At 32.0% G+C, this 22,014-nt stretch overlaps 2 protein-coding genes across 5 annotated transcripts; both read right to left on the bottom strand.

Annotated features, from left to right (window-relative positions):
• Positions 1-715: 715 nt before the first annotated feature.
• LOC129285097 (protein NETWORKED 3A-like) lies at positions 716-2,884 on the bottom strand. Of its 2 annotated transcripts, none has more exons than XM_054920657.1 (3): positions 2,534-2,884; positions 2,263-2,399; positions 716-1,714 (listed from the first exon to the last, which is right to left on the bottom strand). In XM_054920657.1, exons 2-3 carry the CDS (start codon positions 2,348-2,350, stop codon positions 888-890), a joined length of 915 nt encoding a protein of 304 aa, XP_054776632.1. In that variant the 5' UTR covers positions 2,351-2,399; positions 2,534-2,884; the 3' UTR covers positions 716-887. The 2 variants fall into 2 exon arrangements, with proteins under 2 accessions (XP_054776632.1, XP_054776626.1); XM_054920651.1 differs by having other exon boundaries at positions 2,529-2,881.
• A 1,669-nt stretch (positions 2,885-4,553) lies between these two features.
• On the bottom strand, positions 4,554-11,442 carry LOC129320690 (sodium/hydrogen exchanger 1-like). Of its 3 annotated transcripts, XM_054966440.1 has the most exons (16): positions 11,360-11,442; positions 10,594-10,781; positions 10,362-10,480; positions 9,503-9,600; positions 8,443-8,502; positions 8,083-8,147; positions 7,695-7,889; positions 7,219-7,265; positions 6,749-6,815; positions 6,545-6,645; positions 6,334-6,435; positions 6,050-6,188; positions 5,909-5,971; positions 5,707-5,790; positions 5,280-5,433; positions 4,554-4,933 (listed from the first exon to the last, which is right to left on the bottom strand). In XM_054966440.1, the coding sequence occupies exons 2-16, from the start codon at positions 10,753-10,755 to the stop codon at positions 4,818-4,820; spliced, it is 1,572 nt and encodes a 523-aa protein (XP_054822415.1). In that variant the 5' UTR covers positions 10,756-10,781; positions 11,360-11,442; the 3' UTR covers positions 4,554-4,817. The 3 variants fall into 3 exon arrangements, with proteins under 3 accessions (XP_054822415.1, XP_054822257.1, XP_054822337.1); XM_054966282.1 differs by lacking the exon at positions 4,554-4,933 and having other exon boundaries at positions 4,966-5,433; XM_054966362.1 differs by lacking the exon at positions 4,554-4,933 and having other exon boundaries at positions 4,966-5,433; positions 8,083-8,144.
• Positions 11,443-22,014: the final 10,572 nt, after the last annotated feature.

The following is a 22,014-nucleotide window of genomic DNA, read 5'->3' as shown; positions in this document are numbered from 1 at the left end:
GACACATTCATCACAGAGCAATTGATTCTGTGATCATTCATGGATTCCTTTTGCTCGTTCTGGGCCACATTATTATTACTATTATTCACTTCATTAGCCCAAGCATCACCACAAAGTACTACTGTTTCTACCATATCAGCCGCACCAGTAAGCTCAGGAGAAGCTCCTATGTTATCCCCAGACATTGAACCTCTGTTTCCAACTCCTAGTGGAGTTGCTGCTTCTCCTTCACAGTCCCCTTTGCCCACTATCCCTTCAAGCCCCAGCCCTCCCAATCCTCAAGTGTTGGACACTCCTGGCTCCCTACTGGCTTTTCCACCATTGGCCTCCATGTCTGCAAATTCTCATGCTTCATCTCCGTCTCTGATTTCTGCTTCATATCTGGCTTTAGTGGTATTTTTCTTGATGCAGTTTCATTTCATGTAATTACATGTGGATGTTATTTCTACTCTGGTTTCGTTTGTTCTTGCATGCTGTTTGGGCATTTAACTTTAGGTAAGGCATTGTAACTGCTGGTATAGTTAATGTCCAAGAGGTTAGAGAATGGTGAGGTTTCTGGGTGTGCGATATTGTCTACACTGAATTGAAAATTAATAAAAATTCTCTCCCACTTGTCCTTTCGTTGCCGTTACCAGTTCTATGTAATAGAGACCCACCAAGCTGACCTTAAATAGCATTAGCAATTCATTGAACTGACCATCATTCCACCAATTACTTTGGTGTTGCTCAAAAACCCTTTTGGGTCATTCTGCTTCTTGCGCACGTTGCATTAGAAAATATGAAAGAAATACAGTTGATTTATATTACAAGCCACTCCGGATTGTCAGACCAGGAATGAAATTATTGGGCTATTTGTTTACAAGACTTTAAACAACTTGTCAACCACACTATGTAGCTACAGTACTAGAGTTCCTTCGAACATCAAACAACTTCCATGACAAGGCTCCCTTGAGTTTGCTCAACTCAAATGGGTTCCTCCACTTCTTGTTGTAGTCCTTAGCAATATAGTTTCTCATCTTTGCATTCTCCTCCCTCAGCAAATCTATTGCTAAGCTCAGATGTCTTATCACCTTTATTTTCTCTTCATCTTTCTCCTTGAGTTGATCCCTCTGTCCTCTGTTCTCTTCTCTGCATCTTTTTATGTCTTCCCTCAGTATCTTTACTTCACTACCCAAGGCATCTTTCAGCTTCAGTTGAACTTCAAAAGCCCTATTCTCTTCTCTGAGTCCTCCTACTAGTTCTTTCAAGATTATTACTTCATCATTTATGGCATCTTTCTGGTTGAGTTGGTCTTTGTAAGCCCTGTTCTCTTCCCTGAGACTCTGAATTTCTTCCTTCAACTTCATCACTTCATCTTCTTCAGCAAACTTGGTAGTTAATTTCAGCTCGGAATCATCAATTTCAGACTCCACGGATTCCTCAGCATCACAATTCTCAGAATAGCTGTCATAACTTCTATCTTTAAAACCCATTATGTTGTCCGACTGGTACTTGGTCGGACTAAATGGGGATACCTCTGTTGTGAGCAGGCGAATTCCAGTGTCAGATTTGACTTGATCATAGCGCTCAGCTAACGAGCGTTGTGTCCGATAGAAATCTTCAACCATACGGATAAGCTCGGGTCGCTTCTTGTAATACATTTCTGCACGTTGGGCAAAGGAATCTGCATCCTCCTCTATAAGTTCTAATATTGTCCTGGTCTTTTCATTTAGCTCTGCCACGCACATACAGCACGCAACACGCAAATTAATCAGAGTTCGTACTAAAATCTTATGCTTTAACAGCACTCAAGTACAAGTTCACAACAAAGTCCAGAGGAAAAGGTAAGAAAAAGTTGAAAGGTAGCATCCAGAAAATCATAACGGTGGCCCAAAACTTTTTCACGTTTTATGGCACTTGCCATGCTCTTATTTTTCCACTCCCCGCTCCTCATATAAATTGACACGGAAACTTTAAGAAAGCAAACAATGGTACTACAACTTTTTTCCTAAAGCATAAAAAAGGCTTATAAGAGAGACCGTTTATAGTCTGCTAGAGACAAACTAAGAAAACAAATAACAGAGAATCAGAGAATGATTAACTGGTGGACCCCAGTCATTCATTTTCCATTACCAATCTTCATGCTATCAACGCATCACTCACCTAAACGTACGCTTTGTCAACTAATCACTAATTAGTATGGATGGAAAGAGCTAACAAGCAAAGTAAAAAAGTGCAGCGACAATGGAAGATTGAGAGAGAGAGGATTTAATTAGTAGATACCAGCAAGAGTGGATTGGAGCCAGGGGGATTGTCTGATGGTGCTGTGATTGTCTAGCAGCCACCAGTATAAGGGTTGATCCTTCGTCATTTAAACTTTCTTCTGCTTCACTATTCTCTCCGTTATCACCAAAAGCATGCTATATATACATAAATGCATAAGATAAGACCAAACAGAAGACCGGATAGAAAATGCAGAAGCATTTAAGAGTAATACGGCATAATAGCAAACCTGACAGCCAAAAGGATAAAGAACGAAAAGCACCAACCTTACCGAGTTTCCGTGGAGAGACACATGCGTTAATGCACCGAGTACGAGACTGAGTACGCCTCTTCGGTTTTTACAAGAAAGCAGAACATAACGTCATGGGACGGTCATTCACGTCATTCCAAGTTTCAACCCTAACCTAGTACACAGGGGAAGTCTCGAAATTTAAAGACGGACGCCGAGATACTAAAATAATGATAATAAATAGAAAGAACAGATAAAGACTAAGGCAATCGCCACCGACAGAGAGAAAGATAAACGACTGCGATGTGCGCAAGGAACGAGAGGAAGGTAGAAGAAAGAGTGAAAGAGATTGGGAGCAGGATGGCTCCAGTCATAAATTCCAAGAATTAGAGAACGGAAAAAGACAGCGACGATATTTTGAAATGTGAATGGGTAATTAGGCGGCCAACCGCCATGGAAACAAAAAGGACAGAAAGACTGGGATATTGAAATACGAATAGAACAAAAAAGAGAAAAAACAAAGAAGAAAAAGAAGACAGGAAAATACCTGGTCCAAAATTCAAATCTTAGCCGAGAAAAAAAAAAGAGAAAAAGAAAGGGGTGGTGACTGTGGGACTGTTCCGCCACTGTGATGGACGAGCGTAGAGGAAACAGTGGACGGTAATCTAAACGCGTATTTTCCTTTGTTCTACTGGTAAGACAAGGGAAGATTTTTTTTTTTTTTTTTGCCCCTACTCTGCACATGTCATTTTCATTAAATTTTTATCCTAATTTTTTTTACTTCCATGAATATTAGTGAGAAAAATTACATGAAGTATGTATATTTAATACAAATAAAATTAAAAATAAATTAAATTTTTAGATAAAATTAATAAGGTTTAAAATTTTTTAATTCCTGTAAAATATATTGAAAATAATTTATAAATATGATAAGAAAAATATAGGAACAATAGTGGGGTTAAGGCTAAGTTACATGCCGAGCAAGATGTTAATTTACACTATTTTTCCGATAATTGCATGTTTAATGGGAATGAAAACATAAATTAGTGATGTACTCTATATACTAATCATTTTTAATTTTTAATTGTATAAAATTTAAATTACTTTATATTGTACTCCCCCAATTCTTAATATAGAACGCTTTGTAGAAAATTTTTTATCAGTCACTTTACAATAATTTATGCAACATTAATAATAATTATTTTATTTTAAATATGCCATTCTTCTCAATGTTCAATGAGGAAATAAAAAATATTTTCTCTTTTTAATTCATGGTATTTATTAGGTGTTAAAATAAAAATCAAAGCAATTTTAAACAGTTTTAATTATGTAGCCTGATTCTTGTAACTAATGATCTCCCAGCAAGTTAGAAAATGTCAACCCTCCTTTTTTATCTATATTTAAAAAAAATTAAACTTTTTAAAGCAAAATACAATTTTTTTATCTCCTACTTATTAAAAATTATATAATTAAATTAACCTCAAAATTTGTAAATATAAGCAAGTAATCTATTTTACATAATTATTTTATTAATATAAATATGGTGAATCAATAATGAGGAAGCAAACATGAATTTATGATCCCGACATAAAATAAAGAAGTTTATGTTTAAAATAAACACAAAATGGTGAGTTTTTTAATTAAAACTGAAATTTTAAAAAACATTTTTTTTCCAGGTGAATTAACATACGGATTGACGGATTAGCTCGCCACATGTTGCAAGTTAAATATGTCGGGTCAAATGAACCCGCCTATCTTTAAATGGGTTAGAAATTTTTCAACCAAATCCGTTGCTCTTTATTTCGTTGGTCCGCCAAGCCTAATCCATTTTCCTGGATCTATTGGTAGGTGTAAATAAAAAATTTGCCAGAAAAAAAAATTAAGCAATCACATTTCAACCTAACAATATTTGAATCCTAAATCAATCAACAAGCCGCAAGCATCAAGATGGGAACCATTTGTCCCTTGACATCCCTTCAATGCCATTTCTTTCTAGTGATTCAATGAAGTAGGGGCTAAAGCCCTACCTTGCTCCCCTTAAAAAGTTTTTTTTTTTTTTCCCCTTAAATGTCAGACGTAAGAAAGAAAAACGAAAAAAGAAAAAGGTCTTTTGTCAGCCTAATGTGTTGGATCTGGTCTAAATTTAATTTCTCCTCAATGCGCCTTAACGAGGTAGAATTTGTACTTTTGAAAATCATCAAATTAAATCCAATAATCCTCCGTCGTAGTGGACCCTCCGATCAGTTTCAGACTTAATTTCACTCCATTGCCTCTCCATTATAGTTCTGAACTCTTCAAATTTTTAGATCAAATCCGAACCATCAAATTAAATCGAACCATCCTCAGATGTGGCAGACTCTTCACTCATTGGAGACAGACTACTTGCATTAGGTCGTCTTTTTGCTCCCTTCGGGGGATGACAGATACATGCTATGATGTTCCCTAAAGACAATAGCATATTCCGCCGCAAAAAAAAAAAAAAAAAAGAATACATTGGTTAGTGGAAAAGTATACAAAAGCAACATACTTGGTCAACTATATATACAAACTTCATCGCGCCAAACCAAAAAAGAAGAAAATTATATGCAAAATTGATAAGTGACCATTTTGGGGGTGCAATCTATCCTCAACAGACAAAATTTACTAGATTATTAACGCAGAATCACGTCTCTTTCGGAATCTGGAGCAACAGGAGCAAATCCTCTCCCTCCAAAAACAGGGCGCATAATTGAATCGTCGAAGATTCGCCAATAGTGATGAACAGTACGATTGGAATCAAGGGGATTACCGATGTCTACGTTAGATTCCGATTCGTGCTCGTTGGAGAGTAACGGCAAAGTCAAACGCTTACTGGGTGATAAATCTGAATCCACTGAGATGCCTGAATGTTTATGGGGATTCAGCAATAACCTTATCAGAGGCTTAGTCAGTAATCCTCCCACCTGCATTTACCAATAAAGTATTGAGCTTCCTAGCTAACAGATCTATCACATCTAGAGGTCAATCTCAAAATGTTATTGCACAACAAAGTCTAATGCCTTTAAAAGAGAAAAATTCAATTTCCAGGTCTTCGCTGTTGAAGTTCCACGTGTGTGTGACCTTGAGTTGGGCATGAATTGTTTATTTATTAGAGAATCTAATGGCAAAGACCTATGGAAACTGCATTTAAGCTGTGAGAATCCAAATATGTGTACTTAGTTACTAACGATTCTTACCACATTAGTTAAGAGAACGACTATGATGGTGCTGGTAATCATGATGGCATTCCCTTGCAGCTGAGTATGTCCTGATCTTGTAAACTAGGTATATGAAACGTTACAAGCTTTTAGTCTTCTAAAAGATAAAGCGGAGAAATATAAAGAACTAGTCCCGGTGCTCCAATATAATTTGGTGGCAGCACTAAACTCATTCTTGTACCTTATTGTATGCAAGTGCCACAGATACAGCACCTCGCATAAGCCCAGCCCACCATATCACAACCTGCTCGATCATGCATAAATATTTCAGAATTGTAGGTCAAGACATTAAAAAACCCAAAACCAACCTTGAAGCACTTACCTGCTGCTTGAATGTAATCTTATCATTGTTAGACTTCCTAAATAAATTGGCTAAAGATGACAGGGGAAACACAAAAGCTGCCCTTCCAAGCAGAACCAAGCAAAGCAGCAATCCACTTGACGCAACTAAAGTCCATGGACTGAAAAGAATAGAAGTCAAATTACAATATTGCTTCCTCATGCCATAGGTAAAATATATAAATTTCTCTTTGATAAAATACTCTACTGGAAAAGCCATCACAAGGTTATAGGTAACTTTGAAATATCAAAGTCTCAATTCAATACCTCTTGCTGGCAAATTTCCATTTCTCCATGTCCAAGGCGTCCATGCCAACATATAAGAAGATAAAAATCTCAGAGACAAATGAGAAAGCTGCAAAAGCATGCCTACAGGTATAGGTAAACATCACAAGGAAGATGGTAAGTTTTTGCTTTCTTGTTGGCATTTACGCAAAAAAATATCATCTACATTATCACATCATAGCTCCTAATATACCTGCTCGTAACTTTAGAACTCCCAGAAACATTATGCCAGGTATAGTGCGACATGGCAATCCCACAAAAGAACACAGTAAGGATCCCACTTAAATCAAGAAGCTGGAAATTGAAGTTGCCAACATTTAGATTTTGAATCTGCTTAGGAAAAAACTTACATAAACCTAACAAGTACTCACAAGATTTATAGTATTAGAAAACTTACTTCAGCCAACATATAAGATAAATAAGCCATCAAGAACATAAGAGCAACTTCTCGATCAGTGGAATGCCTGAAATGGACCATAAATTAGTTTTTAGCAGCAAGATATTATAGCAGATGCAGTATGCCAATTTTCTACCGATGACAGCAGGGAAGGACCTAATCCAAATCAATCAAATCAGCATTAAGTCTATACATAGCATGACTCCTGAATTGCTGATGCAAAATATCTGGTATGAGAATAAAGACACATTAAAGGCATGTTAACAAGGCAAAATTTTTTGAGGGTTTTGGTTTAGGAGAAGGGGTGGCCACTATAATTGAATGAGGAAAGGATTAAGGCATCATATACACGTGATTATATTCAACAGGTTTATCTATAAATTCTTTATTAGATGCCGAGTAAGAAAAATATAGCACGGTAAGAAGGAGACCAATGAATGAAACTTTGTAAAATAACTACGAACTAGTACCTGGCAAAACACAACTTCTTTATAATGTACGCACTGAACAAGCCAACCTGAAAGATAAGAAATATTGGTTTGTTAAAAAGGAAAAGTACATGACAGGCAAGTCATTTTTAATCCAACAATCTAATAAAAGGACTTTTTCAAAACAATATGACAAGTATATCTGCCACCAAAAGATTTAAAAATCCCTAATTTCTATCTGCATTTATCCTGTCTGATTTGTCTGTGTTGTCGGTGTAGGCCGTGAAAACTGAATGGTATTAAGAAAGGAATGGGATTAAAGTAATGCAGCTACCGACATGTGAAGAGAGAAATGAACAGTGCAGAATTGTTGTCTGATTACAATGCTTAATTAAAAGACAGGACAGTAGTTCACATTCATGAGCCAGGGTGATGTCATGTATGGATCCTGGATTACACGCTTGCTAGCATGCAAAGATAAAGAAAAGAAACTAAAAAATTAAAAGGCAAGGACATACCGCTACTCCAAGTAAAGTGCTTGTTAAGAATAAATAAAAGAAATTGCCAACAAATTGCAAGATATTGGCTGAGGTGATATGAGAGAGGTCAAATTTTTGGATTGCATTGAACAGAACCACTGATGTTGCATCATTGACAACGCCTTCACCAAAAACTAAACTGTACAGAAGAGGCGTCTCTTCTTGATTAAGCACCTGCGACATCATAATACAACTAAGGAACCAGTATCCACATATTCAATAACATAATCCCTCATACTCATCAATTCATGAGTTCATACCTGCAATGTGCAGACAGAATCAGTAGCTGAAAATACTGCTCCAAGTGCTACAGGCAGAGAAGAGAATATGCAGTTACATAGACAAGAATGCAAGGAAATAATCAAACCTCACAATCTATTAGCTTTTGAGTGAATATGTTGCTTCCAAAAGGAAAGAAAAAACAAATTCCTGCTGAACACAATATAATCAAGCATTATGAATAAAAATCATCTGAATGCCAGATTTGTGTTTGAACAAGAAGAGAAACCAATGGAGGGAAAAAGCAAAAACAAGGTTACATATTTCCCAGGAAAAGAAAAGGAGAAATAAATCACAAAAACATGCTGCCTCTGACATCTAAATAAATTTAACTGTTCTGGTTGCAGGTTTAGTTATAGTATTATAGAAACCTTTAAATAGAAAAGATAAAATCACCCAAATATTAAATGTATCCAATATGAAAGGTGTATGTAAGGTAAAGAATTACCAAAATAATCTCCCAGATCCAATACACCAATGTCTAATCCTTTGAATAATTGAATTGAACCTGGATGACAATGGTAAAAGTTACAAACATGGCAAATTGTATATATGCACTGCTAGGTAGAGTAAGCCTATCAAACTCAGACAGTTATGCAAGGTGAAAGAACAGGAAATAATTAAAATTACAATTGTCCTCCACATCAGATGAAAACCACCTTTTCCTGTTAAGTAAGCTTGCCTTCAGAATTGTAATGCATTTTCTCTAACCAAAATGCACTTTCTCTTCAAGCTGGGTGGTTTAATTGGAGAAAAGCTAAAGGAGTTATTTGCGACTGTAAGGTGCCTAATAAACTTAAAGGAAAGTTTTATCGCACTGCTATCAGACCGGCAATGTTATATAGTAGTGAATGCTGGGCTCTAACGGGACAGCAAGAGCATAAAATTGGAGTAGTAGAGATGAGAATGTTACGATGGATGTGCGGACATACACGTAAAGATAAAATTCGAAATGAGCACGTACGCGAAAAAGTGAGGGTGGCACCTATTGAGGAAAAAATGGTAGAAAATCGGTTGAGATGGTTTAGGCATGTACAAAGAAGACCAAGGGAGGCACCAGTGAGAAGAGTGGAACATATAACTTTGAGTCCGATTAAGAGAGGTAGAGGAAGGCCTAAGAGAACACTTTTGGAAGTTATTGAACGCGATTTGTTAATTAATAATATTCCTAAAAACTTGATAAATGATAGAGCACAATGGTGTCTTGCAATCCATGTAGCCGAACCCACCTAGTGGGATAAAGGCTTGTTGTTGTTGTTGTTTTCTCTAACCAAAATGCAAATGTTGTTTTTGAACTAGTAATAACTAATGGTATTATTCTCTCCTCGTTTTCTTTTTCAATTTTTCAGATAGACTGAATCCAATTAAAATTGCAACATCAAGGCCCAAGTTAATCTATCTATTAGAAATTAAAATGCATTTTGAATCTGCTAGGAAGATGCTTTGTCGTCACAAACCAACTTTCCCACCATGTCCAACGTTTAGATAAAAGTAAGGTTTGAACATACCTAGTGATATAATGGCAAATGATATCATACTCCCAACAACACCATATAAAACTATTGCCATGAAGTTCTTAAAAAACTGCTTCTTTTTCACCTGGAACCTAATAAAATATCATAGAAGCGCACTTAGAAGCAGAAAGATCAATGGCAACAAGATATTTCTTGTTGATTTGATAATCAGCCAGAAGAAAAAATCGTATAACCAACAGAAAATCCCAACTTGTGCAAATGAGACGTAGCTGAGGCTTTCAAGAATGAGAATGTAAATTTGCACACACACAATAGCAGAAAAAAGCAATAGATAATTGAGAGTGCAAGCCATAAGCAACAGGACTTCTTGGTTTTTTTTTTTTTTTCAAGGAAGCAATTTATTTTATTCAATTCAATCATCAAATATCTGCTTAAATTAACATTCAGCATGTACATTGACACCCCAGTTTTACAAAATGATAAACAAAGTTTCTTATACCTTCAATTGTTAAAATTATCAATATATATGTTTGAGCTCAATCTATTCATATGGAATACAGCCAATGTGTTGCTAGTTGATAAAGACAGCTTGGAAAAGGTAACTGATCTTAAAATCAGCATCATCCAAGATCACAATATACTCAATATATTGACAGATGTTAAGTAGAAATATGCATCACAGTTTCTTAAGTCAAATGGAACCAAAAAAATTGAGGTTATTCTGTGAATATGTATTTGGTCCATTTCATTAGATTTTTTTAACCTCGTGTTCTGACTAACCAACAAAAACCCATAAAACTTCAAGCATAACACGCACTGTCAAATCAATATTCAAAAACTGGCTAGTGGATTTGTAAGAAGAGGTTGAGACAACATGGAGAACGTAACTTACCCTGCATTAAATATGATGGGAGGAAGAAGATATATGAAAAAAAGTTCTTCATCAAATACTAAAATGTGTGAACTTTTCCACCCAGTTGTTAATAGAATGATGGTTCCCGTTAAAAGACCCTGGAAAACACGAAGAAAAAAGAGTATCCATCCTCATTTTCGAGGAACATAAATGATAACAAAGATTTAAAGTATAGCATGACAGTGTTGATTGATTCAAGTGTACTACTCACAATTAGCAATGCAATGACTGACTCAGTCATCCACCGGCTCTTTTCGAGGAGATGTCCAATCACAACGCAAGAAAGAAGGAGAACAACAAATAGCGTGATGGAATTTATTGAAGCATCTTCAGGGGACCCAAATCCCCCCATCCTTGTGAGCATTGAATTCATTATAGAAGCCAAGGCAACACCTTCTCCTGTCACCAACTTAAGGATTAGGAATAGATCGGAGATACAAATAACATGAAAGGAAAACTTAGTGGGACAAAATTTAGGCTCCCTTGGCATAAGTCGTGATGATATTAAAGAATGAACACGTAGGCAACGTGGAGCTTGCAGGCAGAATGGTCAAACTATAGGGTTCCCAAATACTCCAAAGCTCCACAAAGAATCATCATTTAGAAATTCAACTAAATTCTATTTAGTTTTAGGTTATAAGGTTATCATTCAGAAAATCCCGATCAAAAACGCATTCACTATTGCTTGTCATCTTTTTTTTCCATTAACTCACATTAATCAATTTTATAATCCAACCAAAAGTCAAAGAAACAAAATAAATGATAATCATCTGTAATTATAATCTATGACGTTCAATTCTGATTCTTCACTTTCCAAAGAACCAAACGGAACAAGCCCCGCTAGCCCCTTTCAAAATCACACAGGTGCACATTCATAAATGATTTTCGTGCTTCTAGCTAAAAAGAATAAAATAATTAAAAAGAATACAAACAGGAAACTTGCATAAAGTTGCTGACGGAAGATTTCGAGGGATCACCTGTAAGTCCTAGCTCTGGGAAGGAAAAAGAGGAAGAGTTTGGAGAGAAAAACCAGGGAGATGAACCAGCTTGAAACAGTAGAAACCAACTGATTTATAGGTTGCGGAGATTAGAGACCAAGAAGACCAATCTGGACCGTCGATGGAGGGAGCGTGGGACCGTATAAAAATAACTTCTTGTGAAATCTACGCTACCAAACACACGTGGCTACCTTAAAAGATTCTTGTTATGCTTGTTATTTTTGTATCTGTAGAGTAGAGCTGTTTTTGTGGGCCGTTGGCTAGCCAATGTCGCATGATAGCGTATCAGGGATATAGAATCTACTAGATTCTTCATTTTGTTTTTCTCTTTCATTTTTTTCACCTATTGCTACTTTTTTTAAAAAAGTTACTACTATATTACTTTTTTCTTCCTTATATTGTTATTTATTATCTATAAAATCAACAAGATAAGATAAAGATTAAAAATTCTTTTTGGGTTTTCTCATGTTGTCACAAAGCATAACAAATCCATGATAAATTGATAATGGCATTTCCTCTTTTTTTAATAGCTTGTCAAGAAATTGACACGTTTCAAAGGAAAAAAATATATTATATAAAAAAATCAATGCATCATACATATTTGATCGTTTTCTTATATGTTGTGATTGATTCTTAAAATTAATCATTTTTTAAATAATTTTTAAAATTATTTCATTTAAAGATGCAAGATTAATGTAACAAATAGGAGTGAATCAAACCAATATTCACTTAATAAAATACATTGAAACAAATCAATTCAAATACATTGAATCAAACCAATTCATTGGACAAAATATTGAGCATGTTCAATTTAATTAAGATTAAATCAATTTGATTTGATTTTAATTAATTTAAATCTATTAAAATTATAACTTCAAATTTTTTTGCAGTTATTAATAAGATTTCTTGACATCAATTGCTTAGACTTTATAGTTTTTAAAAGTAAATTTATATCATTAAAATTTGATATAAACAGTTCAGATTTATACTGGAGATTTGATGGAGATAAAATATAATAGAGAGAAATAAATCCTTATTTAAGATTGAAAAAAGTAATTCAAGGAAGAAATACAAGTTTTTTCATAGTAAATAATAACTTGTTTTAAATATGTAAAACGTCCATAAACTTCTTAAGATATGATTGAATTGAGTGAGAACAAGCTAAACTAATCAACCTGCCTGAATAGTTTATTAGTCAAATATTTTTTAAATTATATTTGATCGGTATTACATAAGTTACAATTTTTTTAAAAAAATAAAAAGTTGTGCAGATTTTAATTCACAACAAAGAAAAACAATAATATAATATTAAATTCATTAGACCGACATATTTTAGAAAATAATTAATTCAATATAATTTTAAATCATTACTTTTTAAAAATTAAATCAATATAATTTAAAAAATATTTATTTAAAAAAAGTATTACAATCATTATCAAATTCATTATTAATCATATATATAATAAACCAACCCGCAAATTGGAGATGATGCGTCGAAGCTTGTAGAACTTTTAAGTAATGATAATATTTAACTTCTTTTTTTTTTAAGCAAATATATTTAACTTCTCTTGTATTCAAATTTGCAAAAATATATTTAACTTCTCTTGTATTCAAATTTGCAAACCTTCAAGGTACAAGAAAATTTTCATTTTCTTTGATGTCAAGTATTATTTGTTTATTTACCATTGCAATATAACTGTCAAATTCAATTTCGTGGTTTGAGAAAATATAGGAGATTTGATTAAGGGTAGTTTTGCATTTTAAAATTTATATTTCGGCATTTGGTCCTTCTGGATAATTATTACTTTTAAGATACTTTCTAATAAATATTATTTTGCACGTCCTTAGCAACAATTTTCCCTATATTAAATGAAAAACAGGGGGAGAATTTCACTAAAATGCCTTGGATATGACAAAATTTCAATTGGATCTCAAAAAATTCAAAAATTTCATGGTAGGTCCGAAGCATTGAAATGAAATAAATCACATTGCTTGAATGAATACAATTACTTCAATTATAATTAATATTATTAAAATGATAAATTAAGTTATGATTTTTATAAGTAACATTACTAGAATAATAAATCAAACTATGATTTTTACAAGTATCATTGCTATAATAACAAATCAAGTTATAGTCTTTACAAGTAATATAACTAAAATAATAAATGAGTTATGATTTTTACAAGTAATATTAAAATATTAATAAAATAATAATATAAGTTATAATTTTTATAAGTGATATTTCTAAAATAACAAGTCAATTATGATGGTTTTTACAAGTCATATCATTAGAATAATATGTTAAATTATGATTTTTATAAGTAATATTATGATAGTAACAAGAAATTATGTTTATTCTATTACTGTTGCTTGAAAAGCGCATAACTTGACTTATTATTCTATTAATATTATTTAAAAATCATAATTTGCCTTATTATATCAATAATGCTAATTATAATTGAGAGATATTTTGGTCATTTAAGTAAGAAGAGAATTTATTTCATTCCAACACTCCAGGCCTATAGTAAAATTTTAAAAAAATTTAAAATCAGATTGAAATTATGTCACATCCAAAGAACTTTAATAAAATTCTCCCAATAACATATCTATAAAATATGAACTTATGCAATAATCATATTTGGCACAATGCGCGCACCATGGCAAAGCTCATTGATTGTTTTATTAACTATTCATAATCGAGAATACGAGCGAGTAATTCAGAGAGTCGGAGTTCAATTCAAAAGCAATTTTCATATTCTTCATCTTATTGTCAATGCAGGTATAAGTATAACAATTTTCTTTGGCAACCTCATCGGAAGCTAATTTTATCACGACAATATTAAAATTGACCAATAGTTTTAATTCACATATTTAAATTTTCACCACGGACAACCTTTCCAGAAAAGCTTGGATTTGACATATTTCTTTGGCAAAAAAAAAAATGACATGCTTCCAGAACCAGTTGCAATACTTATCATATATATAAGTGTTGAGAGTTTATTATCTCTAAACTATTCAAATATAACTTTTATTGTCTATAATTTTTCAACTGCTGTTTTCTAAAATGAAAATTAGTTTTTTAAAAAACTAACAATTAAGATATTGTCTTTATTTTAAATTATGAATTCATTAAAATAATTTTTAAAAAAATAAATGTAAAAAATTATAAATTTGGACCATCAAAATTAGATAAAAGTAATTTAAATGTGATGGGCTCTCAGTACTCATATGTATAATGAGTATTGAAATTGGTTCTCATGCTTCTTATATTTTCACATTTCGTAGCTCCTTTCACAATGATTCAATCAATGAATGAATGTAATATCTTTGTGTCTTCTAATTTATATTTTTTTCCAAATAAAAATTTATTTCCCAATTGAATTTTCTAAATTTTCAAAACCCATTTATTTTCGGAAAAAATTGGTATGCACCCATTTGGTATGAAATCTTAAATAAATAGCGCTTGTAATTCTAACAAATAGAGTACCATATTTTCTGATAAAAAAAAATACTATATATAATGACCCACTGCCCCTAATTTTTTGCGGGCATATTTAGCCATTACTCTTCCATATTATGAAATACAACATAAGGCAATTAATTTCACAATATTGACTAAAAATAATCCAACATATCCGCAACAAAATACGGGACAGTACAAGGCAACAATCAAATAACGTGTTTAAAGCGAAATGTGCTCACGATTGTAACAAAATCAAATGACTCATAATAATGTCAAATGACATAGGTTAGAAAGGGTATCTTCCATTTTAACCACCAAGATGCAAGAATATAACTGTGTAGGAGAGGGCGGGATTATGAATGTTATGGGTACGCAACTTAAAAAGTAATTTAATCTCTTGAAAAAAGCTCATTAGAAATGAGGATGGCCTCCATGATTGAGAAATGGATTTCTCCTTTTTTTTCTTCCTCCATTTCTACAATCCCTTCCATTCAAATTATTTTATTAATTGAACGGTGGGGATTGAACAAATGAAGAGAAATGGAGGGGAAAAATGGAGAGACTCCCTCCCCTCTAGGACATGGAGGTTTAAAAGAATGTGAACCACCAAAATAATTTTGGAGCAATTAGCAACAAAGGCAATACATGCTGCATTTTCCCTAATGAAATACTTACACATTGCCTAAACATTATAACAAATTGCACCACAAAAATAAACATTATAACAAAAATGGAGGTGATTTTCTAAAATTTTCTTAATTTAAGAGCTTTTGATTAAGTGAACATTTATGCTTATATTATACAATAAGTTAAACCACATGCTTTGTCTGAATGGCTTCATTATGTTAATATATGCTTCCAATTTGTTGATAGAAGATTCTGAGGGATCACCTGTAATTCCTTTTGTAAGAGGGTTTTGGTAAGGAAAAGGAGGAGGGATTTGGAGAGAAAAACTGACTAGCCAAATGAACGAGTGCAAAACAATTGAGAGAAAGTGATTCATAGATTGGAGAAATTAGAGACCGTTTGATGGAGAGAGTGTGGAACCATATAAAAATAACTTGCTGTGAAATCCTTGCCTTGAAAGATGGTTGTTGTGTTGTTTTTGTATTTGTAGAGTTGAGCTTTTTGGGTGGTCGTTCACTAGCCAATGTTGCATGTGAGACAATAGTATCAAGGATATAGAATCTACTAGATCATTATTCACTTTGTTTTTCTCCTTCATTTTTCTCACCTATTGCTAATTTTTTTAAAAAAAAATTACTGTGTTATTGTTTTTCTTCTTGATATTGTTATCTATTATCTATAAAATCAACAAGATAAGATAAAAATAAAAACAAATTCTTTCAGTTTTCTCATGTTGTCACATGGCATGACAAATCCGTGATAATTACATTTCCACTTTTTTAATAGCTTATCAAGAAATTGACATGCTTGAAAGCAAAAATATATATATATATATTCCATGTGAAAAAAATTAGTGCATCATACATACTTAGTAGGATTTTTTATATATTTTGTGGCTGGTTTTTTTTAAATTAATCATTTTTAATAATTTTTAAAATTATTTCATTTAAAGATGCAAGATTGATGCATAACATATAGGCCCATTTGCTTCAACTTCTTTCATATAAAATCACTTATTTTTTGAAAAAAAAATATTTTGTAAGTTTTTATGATATTTGTTTAAACTTTTAAAATAATTAGAATCTAAAAAAAATATTTTTAATTATTTTAAAAAACTATTTTGGGTAGCTTTTAAAAATAATCTAATTAATAGACGAGAGAGACTGTTTTAAAAAAGAAGAGATACACAAAAATATCATAAAATTTTTTAAAAAAATGTAATAATAAATTATTATTATAAATAAAAAAATCATAAAATTTAAATATAAGTAACTAATAATCACCTTTTTTATTATTGTAACTAAACATAAAATAATATTTTCTTTTATAAAATCTCTACAAAATAAATATTTTTTATCTCTAAACTATCAAAAAATCACTTATGTTTTAATCTTAAGCAAACAAGCTGTAAGAGTAAATCAAATCAATATTGGCTAAAGAAAATAAGTAAATCAAACCAATTTATTTGGAAAAATATTGAACCTATTCAATTTAATTAAGATGCAACCAGTTTGATTTAGTTTGGATTAATTTGAATCTAATTAAATTATAATTTAAATTTTTTTGCAATTATTAATAATACTTTTTGATGTCAATTGCTTAGATTTACTTTTTTAAAAAGTAAATAAGTACTATTAAAATTTAATTTGAACAGTTTAAATTTATATTAAAAATATAATGGAGGGAAAATGTAATGGAAAGAAATCAAGTCCTTATTTAAAAAGAGAACTAATTGAAGAAAGAAATACAAGTTTTTTCGGAGCGCAACATTTCACTAACAAGGGGAATCATCCATATTGGTTACAAGCCACTTTAAAGCTCCATAACACATAAAAAGCATGCTTTGCAAGCAAACATGCAAATGTTATTGAGGTCATGGGCCAATAACGCTTGTCATGTCCAGGGAAAATACGTGGGTTGGACTCCTTGGCTCATCAATTTCATTGATAACTTCATGGTAAATAATAATCTATTTTAAATATGAAAAAGGATTTCCATAAACATATTAAGATATGACTGAGTCAAAACAAGCCACATTAAGCAAACTACCTGAATGGTTTATTGTTCAAATCCACCCGAATTTCTTCCTTGAAAATAATTTTGCATAATGATTTATTTTACTAAGTCAATGTTTCAAGAACGAAATGTAATTTTGCAAGATTATACAATATATATATATATATATATATCAAGATTTCCTTTTTTCCCTTTTATAATCTTTTGTTCTACTTTTTAGTTGTTACCTACTATCTCAACCATTAATTAAAAAAAAAACTCTTCCCTCACCTCCTATTTACAATCTGTTTTTCTTAAATTTGTTATAGAACATTTTAAAAAATTTAAAAATTTTATTGTAAATTGTCAATTGTTTATAGAAAATTTAACTTTAAATTTTTAATCATAATTATAATTTTTAAAATCTGTGACTGTGCTTTTGATATTGTTTGTACCAAAGTTGTAGTATTTTTTAAGGTTTGTATCCAACCCAAATTAAAAGATCTTGAAAATATTATTTTAATGATTATTATGAATAAAGATCAAATCAAAGTCGCTAATCACTAACCCCATGCGGCCATGCTCTATCCATGATTCTCAAAGATGTGAGTGTGGTAAAAGTGGCAAGGTGAATAATTTATTTCCTAAAAGTCGGAGAAACTGCATGCGAAAAGGGACCTTGAAGTCTTATTATAAATAATTTATATTTTACGTCTGTGTGTGTATGGGAGAATTACATATAAATCTTACATAATACATTTAAATATCATAAAGTTTATTAACAATTGAGATATCATTTTTCTTTGCTCAATTGTAAATGAACCTTATAATATTTAATGTTATATGATACCTCAAAATAATTCTCCCTATATGTATTAGTTAAAAAATATATATTTATATAGTTATAATTACTATATAATTTTTTGATATTAAACACACACACACACACACACACACACGAGAGAGTTAATAAGTATCATACACCTTAAACTATTATGTGAATAATATTTTGGATTTTAAATTTTTAAAATATGTAAAAACTCTTCTTAGCTCTTAAATTTTGACATTTGAACCCTGTCGTTAAGTTATAAAAAATGGTTGCTGCTTTTGTAATTATTGGGCCCAGTCACACACTGATGTGATAGTCATTTCTACTTTGTCTTCCCTGATTTCTCTCGTCTCTAAGCGCTGGCTTATCCTCTTTTGTTCTTCCAGAACCTCTATCTCTCTGCTTTCTCCCTTGCTTCTCTCCTCTCTGTCCTTCTTTCTTCCCCCAACTTTGTCGCAACCACCACCAATTTCACAGATTATATCCCTGCCATCCTTTCCTCTCACTGCTCCTGGCTTCCTACTTTGAGATTCATGTTCGAGCTAGTTTCCCTGTCCTCTCTAGATTCTATAACATCTTAAATTTTAATCTTTGAATCACTAAGGAATTAATCAAGTTTAATTATAGTAATTGAGTGATTTGATGTAGTGTATAGCCAAAGAGATATAATAAATGTATTCAATTGTGATTAAAGTCAGGCCAACCGAGCATCGAAAGAAGGAAAAAAATATGAAGGATTGTTTCTGTGCCACATGTCGTGACGTGCATCACGTCTATTGCAACACACAGATGATAACTAAAAGAAGATGACCTCTTTGTGCCATGAGCTGCGGCGTGTGCTATGTGTGCCGTGACGCATGGCCAAAATTTTGGATAAACAACCTCATGAACAGATAGAAAATTAAAAGGAGAAAAAGGAAAAAAAATGAAGAGCAAGCCACAATTCTCTGCTAAGGTTTGCCACATTGGTGGTTTGAGAGTAGTTTAGTGCTAGAAAAAACTTAAATTAAATATCTTACACCCTAATCTTCCTTTCTCTTCCACTTTCTTGAAATTTTTAGTTAGGGTTTGATAAGGAAAGATGATTTTTAGTCCTTAGGTTATGAATCCAAACCAATTGATTCAAATAGAGTTAGTGAAAGTTATTTAGAGTATTTAAACTTAGAAATTATGGGTTTTGACATTTTTGGTTGGTGAGTTAATTAATGTTCAAAAATGGACATTTAATTTGAATTTATAAAGGTAGTTGAGACATTAATGGTAATGTGAGAACTTATTGAAGCTATATAACATTAGAGAGAGTTAATAAATTCAATGAATAAGCCCAAAATTAAGTAATAAGAGTGTTGGAAATTTTAGAAGTAAACATGTGGAAGATGAGAGTTGAAAATGTGTTCTTGATAGTGTTAATGAGCTTAAAATTTATTAATTATAGATTAAGTGTTTAGGCACCATATTTGGCTTGTGAATCAAGGTTGAAAGCTAATTATTAAAGGGTAAATTTTTGACCTCTCAAAGGTTTGAAGTAATTAGAAGGATCTTATATTGGGTAGTTATTTATTAATTGCATTCTGATGTTAAATGTATTTATTGGCATGTACAATTGTAATTTGTGAATGTGTACACATGTTATGAAACATGAGATGGTAGATTTACTTGATTTGAACTAAAGATGTGAAAATGAATTTGAAATGAATTTCAAATTACAATGTTGTGTTGGAATGCATAATTGGTGATTGGTATGATAGATTTGAATTGTGATTAAGTGTATTAGGATAAAGATAATTGTGTTGAGATTTAAAAATGGTAGAAATACACGATAAATGTAAAAATGAGATCGATGCTCACTTAGATAGCATATTATTATAAACCCAATGTGTTAATAATGAATAAATAAAATTATGAAATGAGTAAGTATGGTACATGGTATGATTAGTTGGCAGGAGTTTATTTAGGGAGAGAAGTAATTAAAATTCATATGGTATATTTGGCTACCTTTCGTATCCCATAATTTATTGAAAGATTGTCCCATAATTTATTGAGGGACTAAAATATAACTATCTCCACTAATTTATTGAAGAGGTTAACTTAGGATATATGACATCTCATAGATTAAAGAGTAGGCAAAACTGTGGTTTGAGAGTGAGTCATGTGACACCTCATAATTGGTGAGCTTGGATAGTCCAGTCACACGGACGAAGACTTATTTGATATTATAGCCCACAATTTCATTCAGAGAAAATAAAAAAGATATAATGATAGTTTGATCATGCATACGTGTTTATATGATGTGTCACATGGTTGTTTACGTTTGTGGCAAGTCGTGATAATAAATTGGGTCATTGTCATATGTCTGTATGTCTTGTGACAATGTACTGTGTGATTTGAGATGAAAATTATGAACAAGAATTAAATGAGAAATTACAAGTTTATGATGGTACTTATCTTTTGAGAAAATCAACTTCAATCATGTGAATTTATTCAATTGATATATAATTGTATAGGGTAAGTATATCTTGATTATTGAGTGGCCAGACTCACCCCTCTATTTTAATATTTTATAGGCTTTAGCTCTAGTGCAGAAAGGGAAAAGGCTTCGGAAGCTTAGGAATCTGAGCATTCTTATTATAATATCTCTCTAATTCATTTATTTTGTATACTAGTTTAAATATTGTCAATTAGGATGTATTTTTGTTTTGTACTTGCACCATATAGTTGTTTATGATATCTGAAATGTATTTTAGACCTTGAGAGATTACTTATGATAAATTGTAAATATTGATAGAGCTAAAATACTAATACAAGTATAGCAAGGTTGATTTAAATATGTTGTGGATAATTTTTGATAAAATGTAATGCTAAAACCTCCTCCTTCTGTTTTTGGTAAAAAAGAGTTGAGAGGTGAAAATGTGATATAGTAATGTATATGTGATTGTCGACGTGTGTTGTATTGTTAGTCATAGATCTAATGAGTATGGTCTGGGTGTTAAGAATGACAAATGAAACATGTATGAGGTTTTAGATACCGTTTAGTTGTAAAAGTTGTGAAAAGTTATAAAAATGTGTTTAGCTATTCAACTTTCTAGTGTGACTTGATTTGAAAGTAAAACCCATGACATTAGCTAGTTTATAAAAAGAGATTTTCGTAGGCACCTAAATTATCTCATTCAGATGTCAAACGCAAAAATAGGGCACACTCAAAGTTACCTGAGTTTGCTATCAAAATGGCAACACGGTTTACTGCCAAAACGTGCAACACGCCATAGCGCACTACTCTGTTTTCAGAACCTTAAGATTTTTCAACTCCTTTCACTCTTCTAAGGTATCTCATGCTTCCGTAACATTATTTTACTCTGATTAAAAGTCAATAAATGGTTTCCAAAGTATTTTTTTAACTATGAAAAACTTGAAATCTCATTTTCTTAAATTAAAAACTTAGTAATCTTCCTTGGGGTTGATCCTTAATTATCTTAAATTATGATTTTAATTGTGATTAGATAAGAGAGATTTTACAAATTCTCTCTCCACTACTTGTACTCATTTGACTTCTCTCTATATTAACCTCCCCAAATCCATCTCTCTTGCGTGGGTTTTGTCTTTTTCATCCTTGAGAGAACTCACGATTACCTAGTCCTCCTCTAGCAAACAAGACATTGATCCAAACAATCAATTTGAGGTTTAGAAAAGAGATGAAACTAATGCGAGATTGAGGCTGTG

Source organism: Prosopis cineraria, unplaced genomic scaffold, assembly GCF_029017545.1.
Source record: "Prosopis cineraria cultivar Desert tree isolate PC_DT_omini unplaced genomic scaffold, ASM2901754v1 PC1, whole genome shotgun sequence".
NCBI classification, from domain to species: domain Eukaryota; kingdom Viridiplantae; phylum Streptophyta; class Magnoliopsida; order Fabales; family Fabaceae; genus Prosopis; species Prosopis cineraria.
This window is presented reverse-complemented; position numbering and strand designations above follow the sequence as displayed.